The 27,589-nt window shown below is 40.2% G+C and overlaps 1 protein-coding gene across 1 annotated transcript in view; it reads left to right on the forward strand.

The window, feature by feature from the left end:
- The first annotated feature begins 212 nt into the window (after positions 1-212).
- Positions 213-27,589, forward strand: part of LOC123963792 (protein turtle homolog B-like) — a 108,803-nt gene continuing 81,426 nt past the window's right edge. The window contains exon 1 of the mRNA XM_046040837.1: positions 213-362. Coding sequence (XP_045896793.1) covers positions 299-362 — 64 coding nt within the window. The 5' untranslated portion in view covers positions 213-298. The remainder of the gene's footprint in view (positions 363-27,589) is intronic.

A 27,589-nucleotide genomic window follows, 5' to 3' on the forward strand; every position in this document is an offset into this window, starting at 1 on the left:
CATCAGTGAAACGAGTGCGGAGGCGGGACCGCGGTTCTCTAAAAGCTCGCGCTTGGGTTCACTGCGTCGTCTGCTCTCGTCCCATTGGCGCAGGTGATCCGTCTCAGGATGCGAGAGGAGAGCGGAGGAGAGGGGAAGAGAGAGGGGAAAGCGCCGATGGAAAAGTGTCCAGGGCTCGGTTAACAAGAAAACAGGATACCGGCCCGCTTCAGTTTGTCCTGGGCCACTCGGCGATGAGAGCCACACCGAAAGGGGCACTTTGAGATATGATGATTTATTTCTGGTTGGCAATAGTACTATGATTTGGTATGTGGCCACTTTGATAGCAAGTGTATTCAGCACCCGAGGAACGGCCGCTCAAGGTGAGTCGAAGTGCAGTATCTGTGCCCACCAGCGCCTAGTGCTGAAGTTTGAACTGAGCTTTTTTCTCTTTTCAAAGCGTTTTCCTGCATGTCTGTTTGCTAACTTTGAGTACGTGGCTCGTGTGTTCAAAATGTCACACTTTACGTCATGAAGTTCATACCTACGTGTGTGTTCATCACCGCACCTGAGCGGAGCCGGGCCGGCAAATGATGAGGGAAACACAGCGGCTCACCGTGAAACGAAATGGAACAGAGTCACGGGAGCAGGAGCAGAAACTCCTTTGGTTAAACCCGTTTTTAAAGAGAACAACCTGCTTATTCCCACTGTAACAGGCTGTATGATGGGGATGCGTAGGCCTGGCTTTCACTGATAAATGGCGTTATCGGAGTTGTGACGTTTCTGGCTTCGGAGTGATAGATTTTGCAGCCTATTTGGGTTGACACATTCCTCCCAGGATGTGTAAGTTTGCTCTCCTGCAGCAGCTCCAGGGCATTCTGCGGGTAGTCAAGAGGACTGCAGCAGCCGGTCATACCGAGCTGCACACCAGCAGCCAGCCTTTGGTGAAATGTAAAGGCAAATGTGATTAGGATGGTGCGCTGGTGTAGATGTCATTAAAATGCTGAGTGGATTTAACCTCTTCCTGCTGAAGCTGGGCCTTACCAGCTTTGTCCGTTAGAGGGAGCGCTCCCTGAGCCAGCAGCGCATTAAGGGCAATTTGAGCAGTTCCCAGCACACTGAGGGTGCTTTTCAGTCTGTCATCGCATGTATGATGGCTTCACGTGAGCTTAAAACTATTTTCTATGTATTGGCTTTTCTTGTGTGGAAAGGAGCAGAGCTTCTAATGGGCGACAGATCCTTCCACCAAGCCCTCTGCAGCTGACCTCTAACCTGCCTGTAGAGGGATCAAAGAGCAAAGAGACTGTCCCTGTGAGGGTTTAGTGCTGTCATTACAAAGCAGGGATGTCTAAAAGTCACACTGATTGGTGTCATTCAGAGCCCCAGTACAGCAGGGCCCACCGAGAATCAGTCTCACATTCCTATTATAAGTAGGGCTGGAACAAATTTATCATCAATGAATCTGCTGATTATTCCCTATACCTTAGACTGAAATATCAGCAAATAGTGAAAAATTACAAATTTTCCAAGCTCAGACTGAAATATTCATCATTTTGTCCGACCAGCAGTCCAAAACCCAAAGGTTCAGATTATTATCATGGAACATTAAAACAAACCAGAAATTATTCACTTTTGAGAAGCTGAAACTAGTGATTTTCAGGGGATTTGTGCTTCAGTAAATGACTTAACAAAACATAAAAATGAGATCTATTAATCAACAACTGTTCAAGCTCTAATTATAAATGACATAACCCTGTAGTCAGCGGACCGTCATGGGTCCGACAGGGTGTATGTTTGTATTGTGTGCAAGCTTGTCTCACATCGATGACAAAAGGGACACGTGTGGTGAGCAGGTAAAGCTGCGGCAACATTGCACTTTACCCTTAAAAAAATGGAATCTCTGCTACTTTTGCCTCCCTCCTTCTTCCCCTCGTTATGTTCACCTTGAAGAAAGCGAGGAGAGATGAAGAAAACTAGCTCACGCGTGCTTCAGCATCACTGATTAGGTGGTGATGAAAGGAGCGCTTGATGACAAACAACCTTCCCATCACTGTGTTTAACTTCTGATACTGAATCTTGCAGGTTTATATATATATATATTTCTGTTGTCCTCTTTCTGGCAGGCCTGTCTGGCTACATGGCAAACAGTTATGTAATGTCCTGCCTAAATAGGATACACTTAAGCATCATCCGCCAAAAGAAGGAGATTTAGGGAGATGTTTTAAGCGGCTTCTCTTGTCTCTTCCACGGTTGGGACTGCAGGCAACTTGGCAGAAATGAGCACTAACTTCTGGATGGCGGAGGATGACTGCCTGTGACTGGTCTTGTTTGTGTTTTGTCAAGACTGTCCCTTCAGTCAGTGTAACTGGTAATGCATATGGTCTTTGTCCCGTGCTTTAACACATCAACGGAGCTCTCAGCGCTCTGCAGCATCCGTGCTGTGCTCGCAGACACACCAACACACACAAACACACCAGCCGACAGAAGCTGCGCAGGGCAGCATCCTTCTGGCCTAGCGCTGCTGTCTCCAGCTGGCAGCTGGCAAATGCCTCGACTTTTGCCAATGATAACCCTGGACCTGAGCCAGACTGCCCCCCCTTCCGGTTTCCTCTCTTCCTCACCTTGCCTCAGCCATTTTTCCCTCCCTCCCTCTGCTCACTTTTCCCGTCTGACTCAGGTCCTCGTCTCCCTCCCTTTCTCTTCTCGTCTCCCTTCTCTGGCGCTCCGTCCTGTCGTCTTCCTCTCCCGTGCACTCGGATGAACTCGCTTCCCTCCAGGTTTCAAGTGGCCTCTCTCAGCATGGCTGGGTAGCCGTGGGATGGGAACATGGTGGGTTGTGTTAATGGAGGCTCGGGGCCCGCTCCACAGCGACCGTCTGCTGCCATACGCAGACACGCCCACTTGTTACCCCTACCCACGCACACACACAACATACACACGCGTCCCCTCAGGGAACTGTGTCTTTAACCAGCATCTGAACATATGCCCACTAACAGGATGCCTGCCCTACACTAAGTTGGACTAATTATGACTAAGCTGTGAGATAAATGCCACTTGGTTGCTCGATAAATACATATGCCACAACATGCCAAGAGGGCTGGGGGCTGATGGGGATGGAGGAGGGGGTAAGGGTGGGTGTATTTGTGAAAGGGGTATAGTGGAAGGAACAATGGAAAAACATTGAAGAGTATTTTGTTTTCAAACTTTAAACATTGAAACTTTTTAACCATCTCTACACTAAGGGTGCTTTTACACACAGATATATCATTAATGAATATAACAGTTATTTGCAGTCCTGAAATTTAGCCCTCAGTCCTGCACACAATCTTCTAACAATCACATCCTTTTCCTTTTCCATGAATAGAGACCCGCTTCACATATTGACATTCCACGTCTCCCTGTTTTCATTTGTATAGATCCTCTGAGCTGATTGCATTGCGTTTGCACTTCTGTCCACCTCTGCAGGTGAACGAGTGGCTCTTGAATGCTTCTTGGCAGCATTTACACTTGGATGTGTTTTTGCTTTGAATGTGGTCCTTCACGGCGCATATTATTAAGGCTCTGTGTTTGTTTAGTGGAATGAGATTCATCTGGAGCTCTGAAGCTCCCAGAAAACTTTTGAACTTGTGTTTATGATTCACTGATGCTGTCTCCCAAGTCAGAGCATGTGTATTTTGGGTAAACTGTGTGTGTAAATGGAGCTGGCAAGGAGCGCTGGTGCCTAATTAATTTTATTCCCAGAAACTTTCCTGGTATCCCTGTTTTTTGATGATCCCTACAGTATGATCACTTAATGAGTGATCTCCCAGTAAGTGGGTGGCTGCTTGGCAAAAACAAAGCTGCTGACCAAGAAAAGGGAGACTCGTGTCTCATTCACAGCAGGGATTTAAATCCTGTGGGTGTTGAGTGTTTTCTCATTGAAGGAGCTTTCTGTGCGGCTTGAGTTTTCATTTGGAATGCTCCTTGCGCCTTTTATTTATCTGATGCCAATCAGTGCTGTTAATGATTAAATGACTCAACATAATTCAATAAATAAATTTCCTCGGGACTTTGCCAGTGGAATGGGACTGCATCTTATCTGCATAACTCCCATCAGTCTATTTTTTAAATTCTATTTAGGGCTTCAAAAGGCTAATTTCCTTTCTGTAGTGTACTTGCCCTTGTTCTGTAAAGTCATAGATGTGTGTGAAAGTGTGTATGTGTGGGTGTTAGGGCTGCCCCCGGCTAAGGATTTATATAATCGATAGGGATGCACCGAAATGAGTGTTCTTCACCAAAGCCGAAACCAAAAATAATGAAAATGTTTGCCGAATACCAAACAAGTACATTCAAATTTTTTCCATTTATTTTGACTTTTTTTATACCATTGCATAAATTAAATAGTCAAAATGTGCTTTTTACTCAGTGTTTCCCACAGGATTTGGAGAGACTATGGTGGGTGGGTCTGAGGCCCAAGAGGGTTTGGTAAAGTAAATTACATGTGTCCATTTACTTTTAATGGACACATTTTATACTTTCTGTGAATATAATCCAATTAAACTTACGGTATTTCAGTACTGTATAGACACCTTATTTTGAAAATCTTATTTTCGCTACCTTCGTCCTCCGCTGTCTACAAAGGCAACACTAACTGTTGGGCCTCATAAAATGAATATTAAAGTTTCCTGTGTCCCCTGGCTGCTCTGACACTACTCTCTGAGATTTACGAAGGTTGCTGATAAACAGAAAGTGTTACTTGTTGCTAAAGTAACCGCTAACTGCGGCTAACTAGCTGCTGTTATATAATTAGCTCAGTTAGCCTAGTGGTTATCTGAATCAGCCCGGACTGAGAGCTCGAAGCACCAGGGGAGTGTTTTGTGTTTAACGTTATACCTCTACTCAAGCGTTGGAGGTTTTCAGGCCAGGGTAACGTCAGAGAGCGGGGCCAAAAGAATTATATTAAAATCTTTAAAATGTTACAAGAACAAAATGAATCAGTTCTTTGTTGTTTAAATGAATCATTAGGCTATATTGTATATCATTGATAAAGTAGTGTTATTTCACTCTTTTAAAACCAATAATTTGGAAAATAGTCTTAAAAAAACAACAGGAAAATGAATCGTGATAAGATCGTGAATCGTGATCCTGCCTGAACTAAATCGTGATATGATATTTTTGCCATAGCGCCCACCCCTACTTCACAGCCTCTCTTCAGGTAGGACTCTCACACAGCAACACTTGTCTTTGTAAAGAGAGAACCTGACAGGATAAAGTCACTAACCTGCCTGTCAGCTCACACTGGTCCGTTTCAGTGGATTTACCATAAAGGCTTGAACGGGGGTCGTGGATTTATTCACGCTCTTAAAAAAGTTTCTTTCTTTTCACATTTTTATTTACAGCATTATATTTTGAAATTTGTATCATAAAAGGCTGTATATTAACTTATTGGGAGAAAACCATTAGTTGTATGTAAAATGAGCTGTTGAGCTTCCCCATATCCAAAATGGTATCATCCTGCTTTCATAACGCCACTGCGAAACTTCGACTGTGAGATTGACAGTCGAAACAAGCTCCGCCCATCAAAGCGCTGAATCTTTGACTATTTGGGGTCAGACCTAGTGGGTGTAGGGTTGCATTGCTTCTCATTGCAGACCAGACTTTAAAGTTGAATCAGAGTGTGAAGGCTACACTGATTTCTCTTCTTAGGATTTCTCTAAGTCCAACATTCGACTTCCTGGATTGAGGTCATACATCCTGTTAAAATCAGAGGATGCGACTCAACTTAAATCTTCTTGCACACTGAGCCAACGTTAAAATTCCCTCATTTGTGGATTCAAAATCAGTTTCCCATCTTTGTTGGCACAGGGGTTGAACTTAGTTAAGAGTAGGGCTGGAACCGATTATTTGAATATTCTTATATTTGATCGTTGGGTACACATTCGATTTTCCAATTTGAGACTCGCATATTGAGGGTTTTTTTCATGCGCCTGACCTCCGCACACAGCAGTGAACGTAACTCTCCAGTTCACATCAAAGGGAAAACGGAAAGAAGCTTTCAGCTGTGTGAGAGCACTTTAAACTGAGTGATGACAGCAGTACTGTGGCACTTATGGTGTTTATTAATTTAGCAGTTGCATAATTTCATTACAGATCAAAATAGTCAGATTTTCTACATTTTAAAATTAATCAGTAAACTGTAGGCTACAACAAACAAACAACAACATAATGAACACATTTAAATAATTATATTAGTTCCATTGTAGAAGAAGAGCATTTAGCTGCTATAATAAAATGATGAATGAGCATAATAATGAATCAAGCATAACGTGTTGTTTTGTCCCTGGACTCCTGCGCGGCTAAACTATTCCCAGATTCTGGTCTGGACCTGCTCAGATCAGACTCTCTCACTCTGGACTCTCAGCTACGGTTCCCCTGCTCTGTACTGCAGCCACCAACCCGGTTCGGCACACATCTATTTTTACTCTAGGCTACCTGCTCTTCACCTGCTAAATATACGATCCTTTTAACCCTGCAATAAATTCGATTAATTGCTCTTAATTACTATCGAAGCTTTGAAGCTCAAAAAACGACATTCGGGCCAGCCCTAGTTAACGGTATACATCACCTCAATGTTTTGTGCCCCATTCTGAGAGTGTCTATAAGTAGCTAAAGTACTGCCACACCAGCGATGTCTTATTTATCTGTTACAGCTCTTTAGTTATTGTGACCATTGAGCTATCGCTTTCTGTGCTGACACTAAAAGGTTTCTTTAGAGGTAGTGCTTTTCTTTTCTGTTCAAAACAATAGCATATGGTGTGTTTTGCACCTCTACTGGGCAGTCCCTGTTTTGGGAAATGGACTGCCATTACTGAAAGACTGCTATATGTTTAGTTGGAAACAGCTTATTTGTTGCATTGGGATTAAGTTATTGGAATGTTGTCATAGAAAGTAACTTTTCAGCAGTTTTGTTGTATCAAGGAAATCAGTGTTTATGTTGTTAATATCGCCCAGCCCAACTGCCAATAAAACATGTTCCTGCAATAGTGTTCATCCGTGACTGCTAATAAAGACACATGCTTTGGACACTCTGATACAGTATGCTGTGTTATTGGTGTTGGTCAGGAATCCTGGAAATCAAAAGAAAAAGCTTAATTAGAATTTGAGAATCACCATAATCAAATATAGCTTTATTTATCATTTTACAGTAGATTGTTCTGTAAAAAAATGATGGAAATGATGTTGCAGCACAGTTCAAATATCTGTTTTACTTGGTATCCGTGATTCATGTATGGCTGTGGAAGGTAGACTTGGATGGTATTAGGTTATTACAGTATACCAGGGTATTTAGAAATCTAGACAGTATGACTTTCAAAACCGTTAAAAATACAGACTGTCCTCTCTTTGTTAAACTGATACAGATGCTGTATTAAGCTGATGTATTGTATATTGTATGCCCTCAACATAGGTGGTCACTGCCGTGTGAAATTAAATTGTAAAAGCAGACCATTTACCATTTAGTTTTACGTGTAAATGGTAAATGGTCTGTACTTCTACTGCGCCACTCAAAGAGCTTTTACACTACATCACATTCACCCCTTTCACACACTGAGGCAGAGGCTAAGGTGACTGCCAGAAACGCTGCGTCACCTCTAGGGGTGGGAATCTCTAGGCACCTCATTACAATTATGAGGGCTACGATGCCACTGTAATACAAATAGAATAAAGATTTATTTTTAAACTTTTTAATCCAACCAAGTCGGTAGTAATGACATGCAGCTATTTAATGTTACTTTCTATAGATGTAGCTAATGTTACATAGCAGTATTACATTATTACAGCATTATTGCTGACCTATGTTGCTGCAGATTCAGATACGGGTTGAACTACACACTTTAAAATGCTGCAGCCACACCGTGTTCACTCCACCTTAATAGATGTGCTCTTTCTTTGTCTCGCCTAGTATAGTTGAGCAACAAGGACTGTGGATGAAATGAAAGAATATGTGGATGAATGACAAAAAACAAACTTGAACTAGCAGCCAAAAAACACAGTCTAAAGAGATGTTAACCATATTTTGTTGAGGAAAAGGACTGAAAAAAGCTTTTACTTAATTTCACTCATGCATATTTGTTGACAGATTATATCTCTGTCTGAGCTAGTCCATGAAGGGCTTTAAAAACAAATAATAAAATCTTAAAATCTGATGTGATGGAGATGTGATCTCGCTTATGAGTTCCAGTAAAGAGACGAGCGGCAGTATTTTTAACCAGTTGTAGTCGAGAGAGGGAGGCCTGGCTAACACCTACATACAGAGCATTATAATAATCAAGCCGTGTTGTGATGAATGCATGTATAACCCTCTCAAAGTCTGTGAGGGATAAAAAGGGCTTAGTAAGAAGCCTAAGTTGAAAGAAACTTGCTTTCACAACAGAATTTATCTGCTTCTCCATTTTAAAATCACAATCCATTTTTACTCCAAGGTATACTACAGCAGACTTAACATAAGGTTGCAAAGTGCCCAGGTCTATTTGTGAGACATCAGAGGTGCCACTGGGTCTAAAAACCATGACCTCAGTTTTACTCTCGTTAAAGTTTATCAAATCCAAGGGGAAGCACACAGAGTGAAAAAATAATTGGCCCGAGAATTGAACCCTGGGGAACTCCACATATGAGGGACACAGAAGGTGAAATAGAGCCAACAAAACTGACTCTAAAATCTCTCTCAGACAAGTATGACCTAAACCATTCTAAGGCAGTGCCCTTAATCCCCACGCCATGCTCGAGGCGAGAAATAAGGATGCTGTGGTCAATTGTGTCAAATGCTGCTGTAAGATCTAAAAGCATAAGAATTGCATAATCTCCAGTGTCATTTGAGATTAAAAGATCATTAAAAACTCTTAAAAGTGCAGATTCAGTGCTATGAAATATCTTAAAACCAGATTGGAACACCTCAAGAACACCATGTGTATCTAAAAAGGACTGCAACTGTAAAAGAACTGCCTTCTCTAAAATCTTCGAGACAAAGGGGAGTTTAGAGATAGGGCGATAGTTTGAAAGTGCAGATGTGTCCAAATTTGGTTTCTTGATTAGTGGCTGCACCACTGCTTGTTTAAAATAGGCTGGTACAGAACCTGAAATAAGACTGCTATTTATAATTTCTTGGATGTTAGGTCTAATAGTGTCCCACACCTCTTTAAAAAGGCGAGGTGAGACAATATCAGTGGGACAAACTGTGGGTCTCAGATGTGTAACAATATTTTTGAGAGTAGAGATGGATACAGTCTCAAATCGGTTAAAAACCGCTGTGCACTCTATGGAAATGGAGGGGTCAAAAGCAGGAAGTGCGATGCTTGCTCTAATTGAGGCAATCTTATCCACAAAAAAAGGGAGAAATTTTTCATAGGTCTCAGAGGATGCTACATGATAGACAGATTGGGGAGTATAGAGAACAGAATTAATTGTTTTAAAAAGAACATGAGGTTTGTGGCAATTATTTGAAATAAAATCTGAGAGATACTTGCTCTTCTCAGCTTTAACAGTTCTCTGATAATTGTGCAAACTTTCTCTAAGAATGTCAACCTGCAGATTTTTCCATTTGCGCTCAGCTTTCCTACACTGCTGTCTAGCTGCCCGAGTTAAGTCACTTTTCCAAGGTTCAGATTTGGGTTTTGAACACATGGATTTAAATGGCGCAATGGTGTCAAGAATGTTGCAACAAGTAGATAAAAAAGACGAGATTAACTCTGTATTTTGACAAGCAGAGGATCCCATAGCCTCCCTAGCAATATTAAAAGCACCAGAGAATTGCGCAGCAGTGGTGGGTTTGATCATCCTGCAGATACGAGGTGGAGCGTATTGCTTAACGGTTCGATAGGGAAGAGAAACGTCAAATAAAACAGGCGCGTGATCAGAGAAGACAGCTTTGTATATGTCTACATTACAAATGGGTACACCGTATGACAGAACAAGGTCTAATGTGTGACCATGGACCCGTGTCGGACCAGAAACAAACTGTAAGGTTAAAAGCATCGATAAGATTTAAAAAGTCTTTTGCCAGCGGATTTGTAGGACAACAGCCTTTAAACTTGAAAGAAATAACGATTTGATACTTGTCGTGATAATTATCGATATTGAAAGATATGAAACTTTTTATCGTGATAACATTTTTGAACATATCGTTCAGCCCTACCTACACTGTACATTTACTGCCGGACTGAAACATAGCGCTCATTTTTTTCCTCTGCTCCGCTCGTTTTCACTGTGACTTTCTGCTGCCTGTCACTTAACTTTCTGTGGTGTGTGTTGTGAGTACACCACAGACAGTCCGGTGCTGTAATTGTGCATTTCCGAGTTCCGCTTTCTTGGTTCTGTCAACATTGCATTATCAATTAACCTCTAGATAATCAATTATTGACATTTGTGAATCGATTCAGAATCGTCCATGTCCACATTGCGATGCTTCTAAAAATCAATTATTTTCCACACCCCTAGTGCTTATTGCCTATCTATTCATTATTCTATAGTATTTAAACTCAGCAAGACTTATCTAAGTAGGCTACATGCTACACATGCTACATTGACATTCGTTTTCATTGCCCTCTTCTGATTTCCTCCCGGAGTCACTATTCTCCTGATTTCCTGTGTTTCTTCAAATTAAAGACAGATGTCCACTTTGTGTTGTTTCCTTCGTTACTGATTCTGGCACTGTACAGCGTGTATAAGGCCTACAACTCTCTCTCTCTTTCCAACCCAGTCAACTAGCATGCATGTGACGTAGGAGAGAACCCCTCCCTGCTTTTTATACTCCAGTGAAATGTCAGGAAGGTATAAAGGTATGAAAAAATAAATGCTGTCCTACCCTAGTGGACGATTAGTGCTCCATTAATAGGAGAAGCCTTCACTCCCACTGAGCATAATGAAAAGTAGCACCCCTTTTACCCAGTGCAAATGGCACATTTCAGAAAAAGTCACCGACCTTTTAGATGTCAATCGTTTTTTGGGCCAAGGAGCAGTGACTGGCAGCTTATGTGAGGCCCCAGAGGCCCTAGCAGCTTCCACTTTGGTTCATTGAACTAATCTGTTGGGGTGACTTGGCTGGATGAACTGATGGAAAGATTGTCAACAAGAGGTGCATCATGTGCAGTTTTTGCAGATTGTTGCAGATCCCTTTCAGTTAATATGAGCAGTATTTGTTTGTGTTTCAGTTTTAATCCAGTTAACCCAGAAACCCACGTGATTCATGTTTACAACATTGATTCATGCTAGCCAGGGACAGAGCCAGACGTTATTGGCTTAACCTCAAACTTTTTTCCCATTTAGGGCAGCTATATCCACTATTTTTGTAAGCTGTTTGAGATAATAGAATGCCTTAAAACGGTTTCAGAGTGGCTCTCACAGAAACTGGGGTGATCAAATGTGACTTCAGATGTAAACAAACATGGAGGCAGACTGTCCTCGTTGGCTAGTTGCCCTTGTGTGTGCTATGTTTTGCACAGAAAAACATAGCACACACACAACGATAAAAAAAGAGAATACAACTGTACAAGAAGCGATGAACTAAATATTTAGGCAAGTGTACATATAATAAGTGTTCTGAGAGGGATGTTTACATTTTATATGCATGTAGCATAGTAGTGTAGTATGGCCATATATATTCTGCGATGCGGAACACACAGAAAGTATGAGGAAATTTGATAATAAAAATGGAAACAACTGTAAAACGTAAAATATCTACACACACACACAGCAGATCTTGCATCTGCCGATGTGGATGCTCAAGCTCATTGAACACTTTCTGGGGGGCATATTCCGTTACAAAAAATTAAAAAGCAATTTGCGGATCAGCTTTGTAAACTAGGAGGAATGTTGCCCATGTGAAAGTATCCTCCGTCAAACCCACTTATACCGTGTGTTCAAGCAGCATGGAGGCAGTCCTGCAGAAGATGTGTGGAAAGAAATTGTCTGTAGTCAAGTTATAACCTGTTCAATAAAGGACAATTCACGGTACATGTACTGCAACAATGCACTCATTGTGAATTGTACCCTATTAAACAGTATTTTTGTATTTTAATATTCTACTGTTGTAATACATTTATTGTGAGTTGTCCCCATAAATAATTGCACATACATTTGAATATTTATACACGTATATTTGCATGACATATCAAATTCATTGATATTAATTACCTTTTTTATTATTTTCTTACTGAATTGTTGAAAATGTATTAATCCACCAAATGACTACGCAGTCTTTCTGATGAAAAAATGTGGCAACTGGACTTGAAGATACTGAAGATACTCGTAGACGTTTCGTCCCTCATCCAAGAGACTTCTTCAGTTGTGGTATTGCTTAAATTGTAAAACACAATTCAGAATAATGAAAATGGAAAATACAGAATTTGGGGAAAAATTTAAACGAATTTTGTAGAGCCCTAGATACAAGACTAAACTGTATGTACTGTTGTGGACTCACACACTAAGTAGCTTTAATAAGCTTGAAATGTTTTTTTTAATAGCCCAGAAACTGTAAACACAACAGCAGCCTGAGGCTTTCAGTTAGTAGCTGCAAGGGGTGTGCATTTCGATTTGTCTGCACCATCACTCAGTGTCCTGGGGTTGTCACTTCATTCTGTGCGGGTGAGGATGGGCTTGCTTATCTAGTATTGCCTTACTATGTAACTTCATTTATATATCACTTCTTAAAGGAGCAGGGAGCAGAGAAGAATGTTTTGGTCCATTGGTGTAGTTCAGCATGGATAGATATGTGAGGAACTAAAATAGATTGTAGTAGTTAGAGATAAGTGAGTGTATGGTATACTGATCACAATAAAGTATTTGACTTGGAGCAGCCCTTGCAGCACAACACTTCAGTGTCCTTTGGCTGACTCATCTTAAAACTGTCCAGCTAGTAATTGCTGGAGCCCTTCTGCTGCAGTTCGGGTACACAGAATGGGCACATCATCAAGTGATAATGCATCAAGGGATCATGCTTGAAAGTTAGGCTAGACCCCTGGGCACATTCAGGACAGCACTGTGGGAATGTTTTGGTTATCCAGTGGAATGGCATCATGGGATCATGTTATACCATATTACCGTTATTTAGTTTTCTTCTCTTTAGTGATCAAAATTTTTGGTCATTGAATAAAAGTAAGCCGAACCGCGTATTTGGAGAATCTTTACACCCCTGAGACTCACAATGACATTCTGATGTTATGTTAAGGAGATAATGTTTACTATGCTCTGCTTGTTAGTTAACATGTGTAGATAAAACACATTTACACAAAATACTATGTACAGCTCAGACCGCTGGGAATGTCATTAGTTTTCTGGCCTGATGATGCAGAACGTGATGGAAACATGAATTTCGGAACCAAAATGAATGACAGTCCAACAGTTGTTGAGATATTTCAGTTAAAACCACAAATGTAAACTTCATGGTTGTGGTAGAGGAAAAGTCATGGGATCACCAAAGTCAGTGGCACTGTGGAGATGTGTACCACATTTAATCCATCCCTAGAGACCCGCCACCAGCGTGGCTAATAATAATAGAGGAGATGACATTGTTGTTTCACAGATCACACTTTTCAACTACACCATTCATGCTAGCCTGCATCTGTGCCCATATAACGGAAAGGCTGACGTGGAATTAAAACCCCTTAATTAGAGATGCTTTGTTGATTTTTATTCCTGGTGGCATTCAGTGTTGGTGTCAAGACTGGTCTTATTAGCCTCACAGTTCAAACCGTACTTTGTAATAACAGAATCAAAGCGCATGATAACAGCTTGAATGTTGAAATTGGGCTACTAATTGATAAAACACACAATGCCAGAAAATTCAGTCCAAATATGACTGTGGGAAATATATTTCAGCTCTCATTTTTTCATGTGCAGTTGGTGTCAAATTGCATGTAGCTTAAAATTAATTACCACTGAGGTTTTGTCAGAGGGTTCACTGAGGGATAGTCCTTCCCAGGTATGGCAGTGCTTTAGAATTTGGAAAGGACCAACCAAACACATAAATGCAGCAATCTGCATACTTTTCTATAAGTAGGAGTGTATCAATCATGTCTGATGTTAATAGATCTCAGCTTCAAAATTGTCTAAACAAAATCACACTAGTGATTGAAGATCACAAGTGAACTTCAGGCAGTAGGTCACTTAATGAGAAGGTCTGTGATTGCTTAGTTTGTGCCTTGAAGTTTGAATCAATCCGCTGCCATCTTCATGTCGAGGTTTCAGCACCTCACTGCAGATATGATGAAGCTTTTTAGACAAGGGGCAAAACACCCTCAGCTATCCATTAACCAGTCCAGTGGATTGATTGGAACCTTTTTAAAAAAATTTTTGTTTGGAGGACTGAGATGAATTATGATTGGGAAGTGGGGAAAATATTACTTGTGCTCCTACCAATCAAACAGAATATTCCAACAGCCAGTCAGAGTACAAGATACTGTAGAACCAAATTCATTGGCCTACCCATCCAAATTAGATTGGTGTCTTTTGAATGAAATAATCTTGTTGTGGGGTTGTAAGGTGGAACATGTTTGTGGGAAGAAGAAGTTTGTTTTGTGAGGTGAAATTATTTTCTTTTTCCTGGGATCTCTCATGGATTATAGGCGTCATTAGCACATCGTTCACTGCTGTGTGGGGCTGGCAGTTGGGCATATGGATAGACAGATGTACATAGTAATGCAGTCCCTGATAGGAAGAGGAAGCTTTATTTCATTCAGTCTGTAGTGAGGGCCTGTAAAGGACAGAGTCCAGGTGCATGAGAAATTTCAGTAAAGCTTGAGATGATGGTGATGGAGCAGTGGATAAGACACATGTCTTTGGTATGAAAGACCCAGGTTCAGTTCCCACTGTGACACATCCACCAATGTGTCCCTGAGCAAAACACTTAACCCCTACTTGCTCCAGAGGCGTGTGACCTCTGAAATATATATGTAGCATTTGTAAGTCGCTTTGGATAAAAGCGCAGCTAAATGAGTAAATGTAAAGCTTCTTGCTGGTCTTAAAGCCTAACTCCTTGTGATTCAGATATGGCCACTTTAACATGTTGAAGTGGAGACGCCTGGTGTGGCCACATCTCACCATTCCATAAAAATAGCTGTGGATGATGGGTGGGTGGAGAGTTGGGTCTGCTCTGACGTTTCTTGTTTCTGTCAACTCTACGGTTCTCCCCATTCAGCCTCCAAGTATCCTGACATCTTGCAACCACGGAGCCATTGTGTGGCAGCTCTGGGGTCTCTCATGAGGCTTGTCATATCCTTCGGCCTTGTAGCGTTACTATTATGGCATTGCAATAAACCTTTGAAGTGATACTGACATTGTATATAGACAATGGTAATGCATTCTGCATTCAGTTTGTGACTGCAGTCGAATTCAGCCAAAGTGCTCAAAGGAAAGCCTTCCCTCGAGTTGACAGTGTATTCAAAAACTGCCAGTTTACAGACATGGACACATGTACACTGGCACTGTAAGGCAGAGGAAGTACTCTGATGGATGTGGATAAAGTATATTTAGTTTATCAGACAGAGCAGTGTGGCTTACTTGTGGCTTGCAGTGTAAAGAAGTTGAAGCTAATATTGTGTATAGGCAGTTTCTTCTAAAATAAGCCTGATTTCAGTGCAAGTTTTAAATATAGCATTTCTGAAATATGCAATTTATACACATACCATTTAAATTGGGATGTTTCGTTTGTGCAGCATGGTCTTGTTAATGGATTCCTGCTAGCATACATCTTGGGTGCTGTCCTGTGCTTATACTTGAATGCTGCACTCTACTCTCCCTCCCCTCCCCTCCTCCCGCCATCCTGAGCTGGCTGGCTTCCTCCCCTGTCTCATTTTACAGCCTGGCCTTCTGATGCAGCACAGTCAGCTTCCTCCTCACCGACTTCTCCAGACCCATTAAACATTCATTGGATAGGGCCATAAGATACCTCACGATAGCCTCAGCTGTGCTACACTAAATTCAGCCCAAGATCTGATCTTCACACCCTAATCCTGATACCGCAAAGCAAGAGGCAAATTCTATAGACATGGCTGCATATGGGCCATGCAGCAGTAGAAAATGCATGCAACAGATAAACTCATTGATTATGTTGGTGTGTGGCGTTTGTGGAACAGTGTATGACACATGATCCCCTCACTGCTGTGTGGCAGCAGTGCTGGAGTACATGGATTGAACTTACAGCAGACAAATGACTGTTGTGGTTAGCTGTAATTGGGCCCAAAATATTAAGAGCAGCTAATGATTACCAAGTTGTTTCCTTTTCATTTATCTGTACTTGCAGAGAGGGTGTAAGAGAACATGTCAAAACAAATCCAACCACCAATTCCACCGTGTCACCAGCTTAAAAGTCACATAAACCAAGTGGCACAAACTATACCACTGTATGTCTCCTTATTGCTATAGCAGACACTTGGTTATATCTTTTCATGTGACAACACTGAAGAAATGACACTTTGCTACAGTGTAAAGTAGTGAGTGTACAGCTTTTATAACAGTGTAAATTTGCTGTCCCCTCAAAATAACACATCACACAGCCATTAATGTCTAAACCGCTGGCAACAAAAGTGAGTACACCCCTAAGTGAAAATGTCCAAATTGGGCCCAAAGTGTCAATATTTTGTGTGGCCACCATTATTTTCCAGCACTGCCTTAAACCTCTTGGGCATGGAGTTCACCAGATCTTCACAAGTTGCGACTGGAGTCCTCTTCCACTCCTCCATGTCTCTGGGTAAAGCAGTGAGGGAATTTGCTTTAATTTAAAAAGCATTTCATTTTTATTAAAGCACTTGAAAACATGTTAAAATACAAAATTATAGACATTAAAAACATAATATTTATTAATAGTATAATACTCAAAAACTCAGCTAGTCTTCTTCATCAGAACCTTGTATGTGAGGTTTGATCAGATTAACAATTTTAAACATTAAACAATCCACCGTTCTAATTCAAAGGTTGCTCATCTCTGGATGGTGCACATCCACCTACTTTAAACCAGTGACAAGAACACAGGGTAAAAAACCCCCCACAAATATATACACCTCTAATATGAAATAACCCAAACCTAGGGCTGGCCAATATGCCATAAATATCATTATGATATTTCGATATCAATAATTATCACGATAAATATGAAATCGCTATTTCTTTGAGTTTAAAGGTTGATTTTTTTCCTCCTGAGTGAAAGTTGAAACCTGATGGTTAATTGTGGTTTAAACTTTAACTTTATGGTCAACACTTGAGGCCAGACAGTGGATCGCTTCAGCAAATCTGAAGTAGAACATTCAAAACATTTATGATAAAATCTTTGTCAACAAATATGCATGAGTGAAATGAAATAAAAGCTTTTTCCAGTCCTTTTTCCTCAACAAAATAAACATCTTAATAAAAAATTAAGTCCTAATTCGTGTGTGATTCAAGTGAATAAAATCAAACATTTATTGAACTTATGTTATATTGTTATCGAAGAAAATATATTGTGATAATAATTGTTATTGTTTTATTGTCCAGCCCTACCCAAACTTTGTCAATAAAAACATTGTGTTTATGCTGTTTATACTGAAGCTGACTGAGAAAGGATATTTTCAGGGCCTTTGAAGTAGCTGTATTCTCTTAGACAAACAGCTGTGCAGTTGTTTCAGCCCTGTGCCTATGGCGGTATTCACGACTCTCTATCATCCCTAAAGGGGTGAGGCAAATGGATCATCCTGCTAGCCTCTATGGCTGGTTTCAAGGTATCAAGTGACAACTTAGTGTATTGCTGACACGAACTGTTCTTAATCTTTCCATCAGAAGGTCGTATCACTCTTGTCCAGCTAAGAAACAATGCAAACACATGGGGCATCAATAAAGAGCTCTGGTCATTCCCTAAACTATAGTAAATATTACGTAAAGAAACACTGTGTGGTTTTATATGTGAATAATAGAGGAGGATTGCTGTGAGGAATGGAAAACAGTAGGCTTTTTAGAAAGAAGTAGAGGAAAACTTGTCTGTGTTCAGAGCAGGTAGAGTGCACTGTGGACATGAGGTGAACAGGGAATAGCTGTCATGTCTAAATGGAGACATATTAGGGGAGCTGGCATTGTATCTCCTCTACCCCCAGGTAAAATGTGCTTACTGTGAAGATTGAACAACAGCATTTTGCAAACAATACAGGATTTGTGTCCTACATATCTGCCACGAATCCTATTTTATAATCTCATTAGAGTATGTTGTTCAGGATCTGCTAGAGATGTAATGTTTGCCTTTCCTCTTCTAACCTCTTTGCTAATGAGGCATCCATTCATATTTTTATGAGTAAAACTGCAGGACTTACAAAAGTCATAACAGAACAAAGAATAGATAAAAATACAAAGATAGAAGAATTGATTATTTCCTTATTTCTTATTATTAATTGCAATATTACCAAGTCAATATGTTGGTTCCTGTGCTGTGTTTTCGTGGTGTCCTCTTATTCAGTGTGACCTGATGCCATGACCTTGTCAGAGCAGTGACAGGCACATATTACTGCCTAATAAGCAGCTCTACACATGTGAGCCTGGTTGCAACCACGTGCAATCCCTCGAACAACCGGAAGCTTGAAAATGGCTGGTGGCTCCTCAGCCTTGTCCTTGGTAAAATCTCAAATGGATATTTGTTTATTGATTGTGGCTGGCAAACACAAATCAGGTCTGAGGAGACAGCTGGTGACTAATCGGAGCTCATATAACTAAAGAGATTTATTTCAAAACAAGTGTTCCCTCTGGTTTCAGCCAGATGTCAACTACTCACTACATAGGCTAAAAGTCCTGAATTGTTTTGAAGGCGACTGCTGCTAAATTCTAGGTTCAAAGGCAGAAGTGTTGTTAGCAGATGAGCTATCGCTGTTTAAAGAAATACTATATATTTTGAAACCAAATTAATATTGGCTTCTGTCATTTAATTGCATATATTCTACACAGTATAAATCTGCTAATACTGAAATGGCCTGCTTGTAGGCTACTCTGTTGAGCAGGAAAATAGTTCCACAGTGTTCCTGTGGCTCATTTTGACTGGTATGTTGTGCTGTAGGGAAAAATGGTCAGACATCATGTAATTTTGCTGAATTATAGCTCAGATTAGTTTACAAGCTAAGGCTCAATGTGGAAGTCTGACCATTATGCAGTTAGAAAAATTAATACAGGACAGACTTTGTTTTGTTTCACCTAAAGCTGTGGTATGACGACTGGTTAACCCTTTTAATCTAGGACAATGCCAAAATATGTAACCAATATAGGCACACCATTGCCTTAATTTATCTCAGTTTTGTTAGTTTTGTAAGCCTTTTAAAGTCTTTTAAGTCACAAGTTAAATAGAGAAAGTCAAAAAGACTAACAGGAAAAGTACAGTTTACTTAGTGCTTAGGTGTGTATGTGCGTTAGGAGTGTGTATCTAGACACACAGTCCATGATCCGATAAAAAAACAATTTACTATGCAAAGACATTTGTAATGAACACTTTGACAAGTGACTCAAAGGTTAGATTTATACTTTATCAGAAGTACAAAAAAGAGTTAAGCAAAGAGGTTTAGCAAACCTTGTTTAATGTGCAGTGCACGGCCACTTCCCTGAATATTCTAATGGAAAGGGGTTACACAAGGACCCTGTCCCTATTTTGAGATAAACGTGAGAAAAACTACCAAATTAATAGCAGCATTGACTGTCCTCTTGTCTACAGTAGATATTTCTTAATTTGTGTGTGTGTGTGTATGTGTGTGTGGTACATGGCCCACTGGTGCTGCATAAAATCTTCTCTAATGATTTCCCCCACAATGAGGCTGGGGATCAACAAAAGCACAGCAACAGCAGCGGGTTATAGTCCACAAACACAATCAGGCCAGCTTGACGTCTGACCTGTAACTGTAGTGATTTGCTTACATTAGAGAACTTACGTTGTCATGGGAAGACACAGTAGATGAAACATTTTAATGAAGAAAATGCTTAGACACGCTGAACTTTCACTGAAGTAATGTTAAGGGGGAATGCTGTTTTTCTGTATCCACATCTACAACCAGTTTAGTGAAGGATTGTGATCAAAGCTTACGTCAGGCCTTAAAGTAATCTTCAGAAGCAGCCAAAAAGAACAGCCAGTGGTTTTGACTTAAAAGAGAGGACACCAGCTAAAGTAAAATCCATCATGTTATGCAACGCCACAGATACATTTAGGCATGCATAGTCACCAGATCTTAGTTATTGAAGTTCTATTGATACAGTGTGTTTTCTGAATTGGTGATTTTTCTGTTCTTCAGAACTGTCATCTGTTTTGTAGGCCTGTTGATGCTGACATGCTGTGAGATAAGACAACACACAGTAGTTCTTTGATTGTACCTGTTCAAAAGAGGTTTGATATAGAAAATTTATATTTGTACTCAGGGAAGCCAAGAAAGTCAACTGTGTGTTAAAGGTGCAATGTGTAAGATTAGGCCAGAATATTATTTAAATTAATTTAATTACAAACATTGTCAAAAACAGAATGTGAAGAAGTTACAGTTCTGAGGTTATGTCAAAGACTTATATTTATTATGTAATGAAATTTACATGCTAACTAGCTAGCCCTGGCTCGTCTTGTTTGTCCATTTGTACCTCAAGAGGCGACAGTCTGAAAGTATGGCCCGGGTTCCACCCGTAGTTTCAGCTGGGAGATGTGGGCGAGCAACGGGTACGCTACGTTACACAAGCTCTCTTATTTTTTTTTGTATAATAAATAAGCTGAGCCTAACATTAGTGATCCTGGATTAACTGGTATCCTGATGCTGGCTATTGGCAGTTAGGTTCCATGCCTTGCTCATGGGCACTTCAGCAATGCCCAGGAGGTGAACTGGCACCTCCTCAGCTACCACTCCATGCCCTGTGCGTGGTCCATGCTGGAACCAGCCACACTCAAGTCTTTTTGTGCTGAGACACTGCGCCCTACAGTTCTGATCCTTGTGGCATCCACAGTAAACCACCACAGTTAAAAGTGAGCAAGTTTCGCGATACCAGGAAGGCTGACTTAAACCCAAAGACGGCTGGATAACACACTAATCTCACTTTGTGATACAACACCCAACAAACATATCCAACAATATCCAAGGTGTGTTGATTAGAGAGCCACTCTTTTTTTCTTTATCAGTGGTGTTTTCATTGAAAATAAAAAATAAAATTCTCCGTATAAAGGCAACAATTTTAAGATTTTTGTAGCAAAGGCCACTTTAGAGATTAGCCTGTAATTTTCAGGGAGAAAAACATTTGGCCTCAAAAAGCTAGACATAGAAGAGAGAGAGAGTTGGTCCTTTAATGTCTTTGAGCAGCCTGGAGCATAGAGCAAATTTAGGGCTGAAGCAGTTGGACAGTACAAGAGGTGAAAGTCCTTTATATTATATAGAGTAATCAGGGTGAAGTATGACATTAAATATGAATTGGTAACTGATGAGGTAGCACAGACCATTGGTAAGGTAAATTTATATCTTATGTTCATTAATCATAAACTAGAAAAGTCGTATTCAAAGCTCCACCCAAGGAGCCAGGGTGACAGAAGCAATGGGATTACATAGTTTAATAATAGTGTATGAAAATCACATGTTTTCATTTATAAAATCTTGAATATAGAGCTCACATTTTTAATTACATGATTATAGAATGGTAGCTGCTTTCCTTAAAGGAAGTCAACCTGTGTATTTTGTAGACGTGGTATACATTTGTGTTATTGTACACAGTAGGGGTAAAGCCACAATTCACAAAAGTGACATTTGTCAGAAAAAAGTGACAAATGCTCATAAAAAGGGCAGCTGATCCATCCTTGCCAGTAAAGTAATGTTCACTTTTGGAAGATATAATTAATGGATTAGCCCATCACCTTTGGATTCAAAACATGCTAGCCAATTGTTGTAAACTGTTTCTAAACTGCATGTCTTTCCCATAACCTCTTCTTCTGTTCAGCTCAGTGCTCATGCATGCTTTAGTAATGTGGAACAATGGGTGAGAATAGAGATAGAGTGTTCACTATACCCTATGGGAGAATAAGATCAGATTAAAGATCAGAACTAAGTTGAAATCAGGCCATTACCCACCAAAAGGTTTAATACCGAACTGTACCAGTTCAGTCCTGCCCAAACCAGTTTAGAACCCCCTCATACAGTTTATATGTCTCATATTATGCAAATTTTCAAGTTCATACTATTTTGCGTGTCTGCTAGAAAACGTGTACATGCTTTAATATAAAAAAACAAACATAATTTTTCTCAGAATTTCTCTGTCAATTGCTTCAGCACCTCTATTCACCATCTGTCTGAACACTCCGTGGCTCTTGTCTCTTTAAGGCCCCCCTCCCGAAAAGCTCCTTTCTTCTGATTGGCCAACTTCTGGAGGAAGTAGCTGGTATGGCGCTGCTCAAGATATTTTAGAAAATGTTTGATAGTGACAGCTCAGTCATGATGAGAAAGCACTCAGATCCAACTGAGTGTTGTTGAGTGGGGTGGCATGAGTGCTCTGCAGTTTGTTTGTAATTTGGACATGGTATGGCAGTGGTTAAGTAATTTTTTTCTGCTGCTGTTATCTACAGCAATCTTTGTCCCACTGTTTCCCGCAGTTAGGAAAGGGAAAAAATACTGGCTCTGTTAAAATCTCTTTTTGAGTGAGTTGAAGCTCACATCAACACAAGAGCACTCCTCAAAGGATCGCTTGCAGCTTAGTACAACTAATCACTTTGATGATCTGTTTTGATTTGAACACTGTCTCAGTCATGAATACTGAGCCGTATTGTTGCTTGCTCTGGCTAAGAGCATCTGCTAGATGCTGCAAGTGTGAATGTCATGTGTATTTATATCTATGTTCTAAAAAACGGTGCATGCATGAGGAATACTGGAAGTGATGATATGTTATCATGACTTGTTCCCAGTTTCTTTATAAGGAAAACAAGTGAGGCTGAAGCTTGTAATGCAGTCTGACAGCTGAACAGATGCAAAATGTCTGTGTACACCTTTGCTGACAAGAATGCATCTCTACATAATGTGCAGTATTTATTCAGATTAGTTTTCCCTCTCATAATGTTCCAAGCTTCACTTGGAAGTGCTCCAACACTAGAGTTTGATTAGGGCTTTCTCACCTTCCCAAGTGAAGTGCATCAAGGGTGTGGATGTGCCAGAATTTGATTCAATTGCAGCATGGCAGGTGTGATAGCACCTGCCATGCTGCAAGGAAAGAAAGCAGAATCTTCATCAAAACAGCAGCGAGAATGCCAGTGAAAGCTAAACACAGCAACAACAGCGTTTTTCCCACTATATCCAGGTTTAACACTTTTAATATGTATGTATATATGCACACAAAAAGCAAAGCATATGAACTCCTATGTAATTTTAACCAAAGCCGCATAATGCAGCTGTAATACAAACTAATGTAATTTATTTGAATGATAAAGTAATCATATGCAGATTCTGGATGCTAATTGGTTTCTTGTTACTGTCAGTCATAAAGATGAAATAGAGGCTTGTTTGTCTATTATTCAGAGTGGTTTGAGTTGGTCTTGCTTCTTTGTGAGCTTTCCTGAACTTGAGTGTCAGCTGATCCACCCTCAGCCATCTGGCCCTAATTCCAACCAGTCAACAGAAGGTAAGAAGCTCAAAAGCACTTCTCACAGACACTCCAGGGCCAAATCTCAGACTCTTAGGTAGAAGCTTGCAACAGGTTTCCACAAAAGTGGATGAACCACTTTCTCATGCAGTTTTAAATACATGCGTTCTAGCAGTTTCTTTGGACAGTATTTGAGTGCACCATAAATGTTTTTAAGATAGAGATGAATACAAGTTTTTATCATTTTCTTTGGATTTTGCAAACTCTTCCAGTTATTCCAGGTACAATTACAGAGCTCATCGGGATTCATATGGTAGAAAAAGAAAAATGGTGTGGAAATTATCACATCTATTAGGTGAAGAGAATTAGAAGCCCAGTTTGATAATTGGTGTCAGAAAATAGTTAAATTACTAATAATACTGCATATTAGAGCAATGTTTAAATGAGACACGTCTTTAAAAAAGGAATTACATAATGTTTAACAAACTGAAACACTGCTCTGCCTGGCTGTGCACAATCTACAGTTCCAAACCATCCATTAATCTGTGTCTTCATTCAGTGTGTTTAATTACTGTGGACGTTTTTGTAAACAACTGTATGTTTATGTTCAGTTTTTCTCACTGCTTTCTCGCACTACCAGTGTTTTACTCAAAAATATAATATATGCAAATAAATAACATTTCCACTTGAATCTTAATAACTGTGCACATGGAATACTCAATTTTGACATCACGTTTTTTCTACCATGTGACCCCTCACCCAAAAATGTTTACCCAATTAAATGAATTAATTAGGAAGAATTAAAGATCGATGCCTATCTGAACTTTGCTTCTTGTCGGCCACACCATGAAATGGCCGAAGAAGCTTTGAGATATGGCCCTTTCAGTTCGACATTGCCCGTGACCACAAAGCAATCACAAGCAATGTGTTTCCATTGTAGGATATTTCTGGTGGGAAAAGAAGCAGTCATGCATATGAATGTCTTAATAAAGCAGGCATTTTGAGGTAGAAACTCGTCATATCACAGATCATACCATGACTTGCTTGCATTTGTCATGCAAAGAAAACCCAGCAGCTTATGTTTTCAGAATCTGTATGTCCTTGAATGAATGAATGAATCAGTGCATTAGGTTGCTCATGGGCACCTCGGCAATGCGTGCAGACTTTCATCAACAATAAATATTACATATTATAGTAATTTGTTATTTATTATTGTTATTATTATATATAATGTCTTTGTTGTAATAATCAGCTAGTAGTATTTTTTGTATTTTTTCTATCCCTTTCATATTTTGATTGTAATTTTCTATTCTCTATTATCATAATGAAAATCAAGATCAAGCGAGCTTTTTCCTTCTGCTCCACGGGAGGATTCTGTCCTCCCTGAGCTCGCCTTACCATTTGACAGGTGTACCGCCCCAGTCAAACTCCCCACCTTCTGTTCCTGGCTGCTGCAGTAGCCTACTTTGCCTTTCTTTTTATTTCCTTTTAATAAGTTTACTGTATGTACCAAACACCAAGGTAAACATTGAAAACCTTCTTGGTAATAAAATGCATTGTGATAACTATGAAATGTTATAAATAACAACAGTAACACATTAAATAGTACAGTAATAATAAATTAGTACTATTTTAAATGACACATAGTTTCCTGTGATTAGTTTGAATGGTGTTCACACATGAAATGAACTGCACCAGAGTTCACTTGACAGCGGCCTGAGACCACCTCTTCCAGGCGCACCAGAGTGCGGTTGTTTGGTTTGCACCAGAGTCCGAGTCTGGTGTTCACACCTGCCCAAATGAACCCCACCAAGGGGGTAAACACTCCAAAGTTCGGTTTAACTGGACTAAACAGGGTCGGGGTGAACGCACCCTTAGAGGGCGAAGGGCCAAAGAGACGCCATTAAAAGAGCAGAAGAGTCAGCAGCAATATCTGTAAGAACGAACTAGTTGCACAGGTACTGTGAAGGTTAAGGTGAATCACCAGCACTTAAAGAAGCAGCAGCTGTTTGGATGGAGTGGTTGGGATTGCTGTTGGGGGATGTATTATTTCAAATCTGAATTTTATTCAGGAATTTGTCAGGACACAGATAATAAGCATCAGTACCAAGAAAAGAGGGTCATAGAGAAAGACAAGATGAGTGGACAAAATACTTTATGGACATTTTGTTGACAGCAACACTGGTAGAACTGGCTGACCTGAAGTCTGTGTTCAAAAGTTGTGGTCTGAAGCCAGAAAGAGTCACCTTGACCGATTGGCTTTGGCTGTTCGCATGGATTTACAACAAATGAAAATTGCATCCAGGATTAAAGGCCTTTCAAAGTCAACCTTGTTGTCTTGCTGTCCAGACTATTTACAAATGTTTGCAGTGTCACAATATCAAGGCTGCCACCAACATAACTTATAGCTTTTTTTTTGCTTTTCTCCACATGTGATGCGGGAGGGATCAGATGCCTCCGCACCCTGGAAAGATCTCCTTTGAATTCCAAATGATGAGGGATTTCTTGCTTGAGAGTAGGAGACCAGAATTGGGTCAAGTCTCCCACCCTTTAGTGTAGCATTAGTGTTTTAAGCCACCCTGATATATCTGAGGGTTGTAGCACAAGCTGACAAACACAAATGAGCAATGCAATTTCCCTAAGCTTATCGGCAAAATGTTATGATTCTTTTTTTCTCTGAGCCAGAGCTTCAAATGCACCAGTTTATACAATTCATTCTCATTCACTGCTCTCCCCAAATGGATTCTTCTTCCTGCAAGACTTATTTGCATGATGACTATACTGCACATGTTGCTTTATTGATCTAAAACTGTACTTGTCTTTGATCTCACACAGGGGAATAGAAGCTCTTAATGGCCTATTCAAATGCTTTTAGGTTGGGAAACTATTTTGATGTTTTTTTTTAATTCCCTCTTTAGACTTATAAATGCATAGATGCCACTTTATTTTAGGAAAGGATATTATTTTTAATATATAGCTACATGCTGGGGATTGGATTCTGTCTGCTGCTGCTTGTGACTGCTAGTTAAACTGCTTCTTGTACTGATATGAATCCTATACTACAATCTGGTGAAACAAGAATGAGTGGATGGTTTGGTCCTCTGGTGACATACATGCAAAGATCAGTAGAATACATACATAAATAGATAAATACATAAATAGTAAAAGGACACCATTGTTTGCCATTTGCAACTTACGCTGTGAATGGCTGCCTTTGTAGCCACTGCATAACTTTGAGCCTCAAGTTTTTCAGTTGCAGTTGGTCATAGAGTTTAGAGACCATGTGACAGTAAGAAAGAACAGATGTTCTACAACAGTAGACATTCTGTGTGAATTAGCCTGCTTTAACTCAAGTAAGCCATGCTAGCTGTGAGGCTGTAGGGATGGGTCTGCTGGTCGGTCTGTTGTTGGCCACCTTCATCACTGTGACATTAGGTACATACATTCATGTTCCCCAGAGGATGACTCCTACTGACTTGTGATTTTCTGGCTTTTTCTCTGTCACCACCACAAGATTGACATTTGTTATTTTGAGGTAAATGCTTTATCAACTCTTGCCATGAAATAAGGTACAGGCATTAATGTCCACCACAGGATGAATTGATCGAGATAATATTTGTGATCATCTGATTTCTTAAATGTGTCCAGTTCTCTGGTTTATAACCAGATACCTGCAAAACTAGTGACATTCCCACCAGCCTCAGCTGCACCTTGTGTGCAGTGCTAATTATCAAATGTTATCATGCTTACATGCTACACTAAGGCTATATTCAGACTGCAGGCCAAAGTGACCCAAATCTGATCCAGATCTGACTCAGATCTGATCTTTTTACAACAGTGTGAACAGGCACATGGAATCTGATCTTTTCCATTTCGGGTTTGGGCCACTTCCATATTTGGTCCAAATCTGATACAGATCAGATATTTTTAAATGTGACCTGAGTCTGGACACTCAGGTTGGAATTGATGCGACTGACATCAGTGTAGATCAGCTGTTGCCACAGTTCTGCTGTAGACGGAGCCGCGGTGAACAAAAAAGCTCCACAAAAGCCATAATTAA

This window comes from Micropterus dolomieu, linkage group LG23, assembly GCF_021292245.1.
Source record: "Micropterus dolomieu isolate WLL.071019.BEF.003 ecotype Adirondacks linkage group LG23, ASM2129224v1, whole genome shotgun sequence".
Lineage (NCBI taxonomy): Eukaryota > Metazoa > Chordata > Actinopteri > Centrarchiformes > Centrarchidae > Micropterus > Micropterus dolomieu.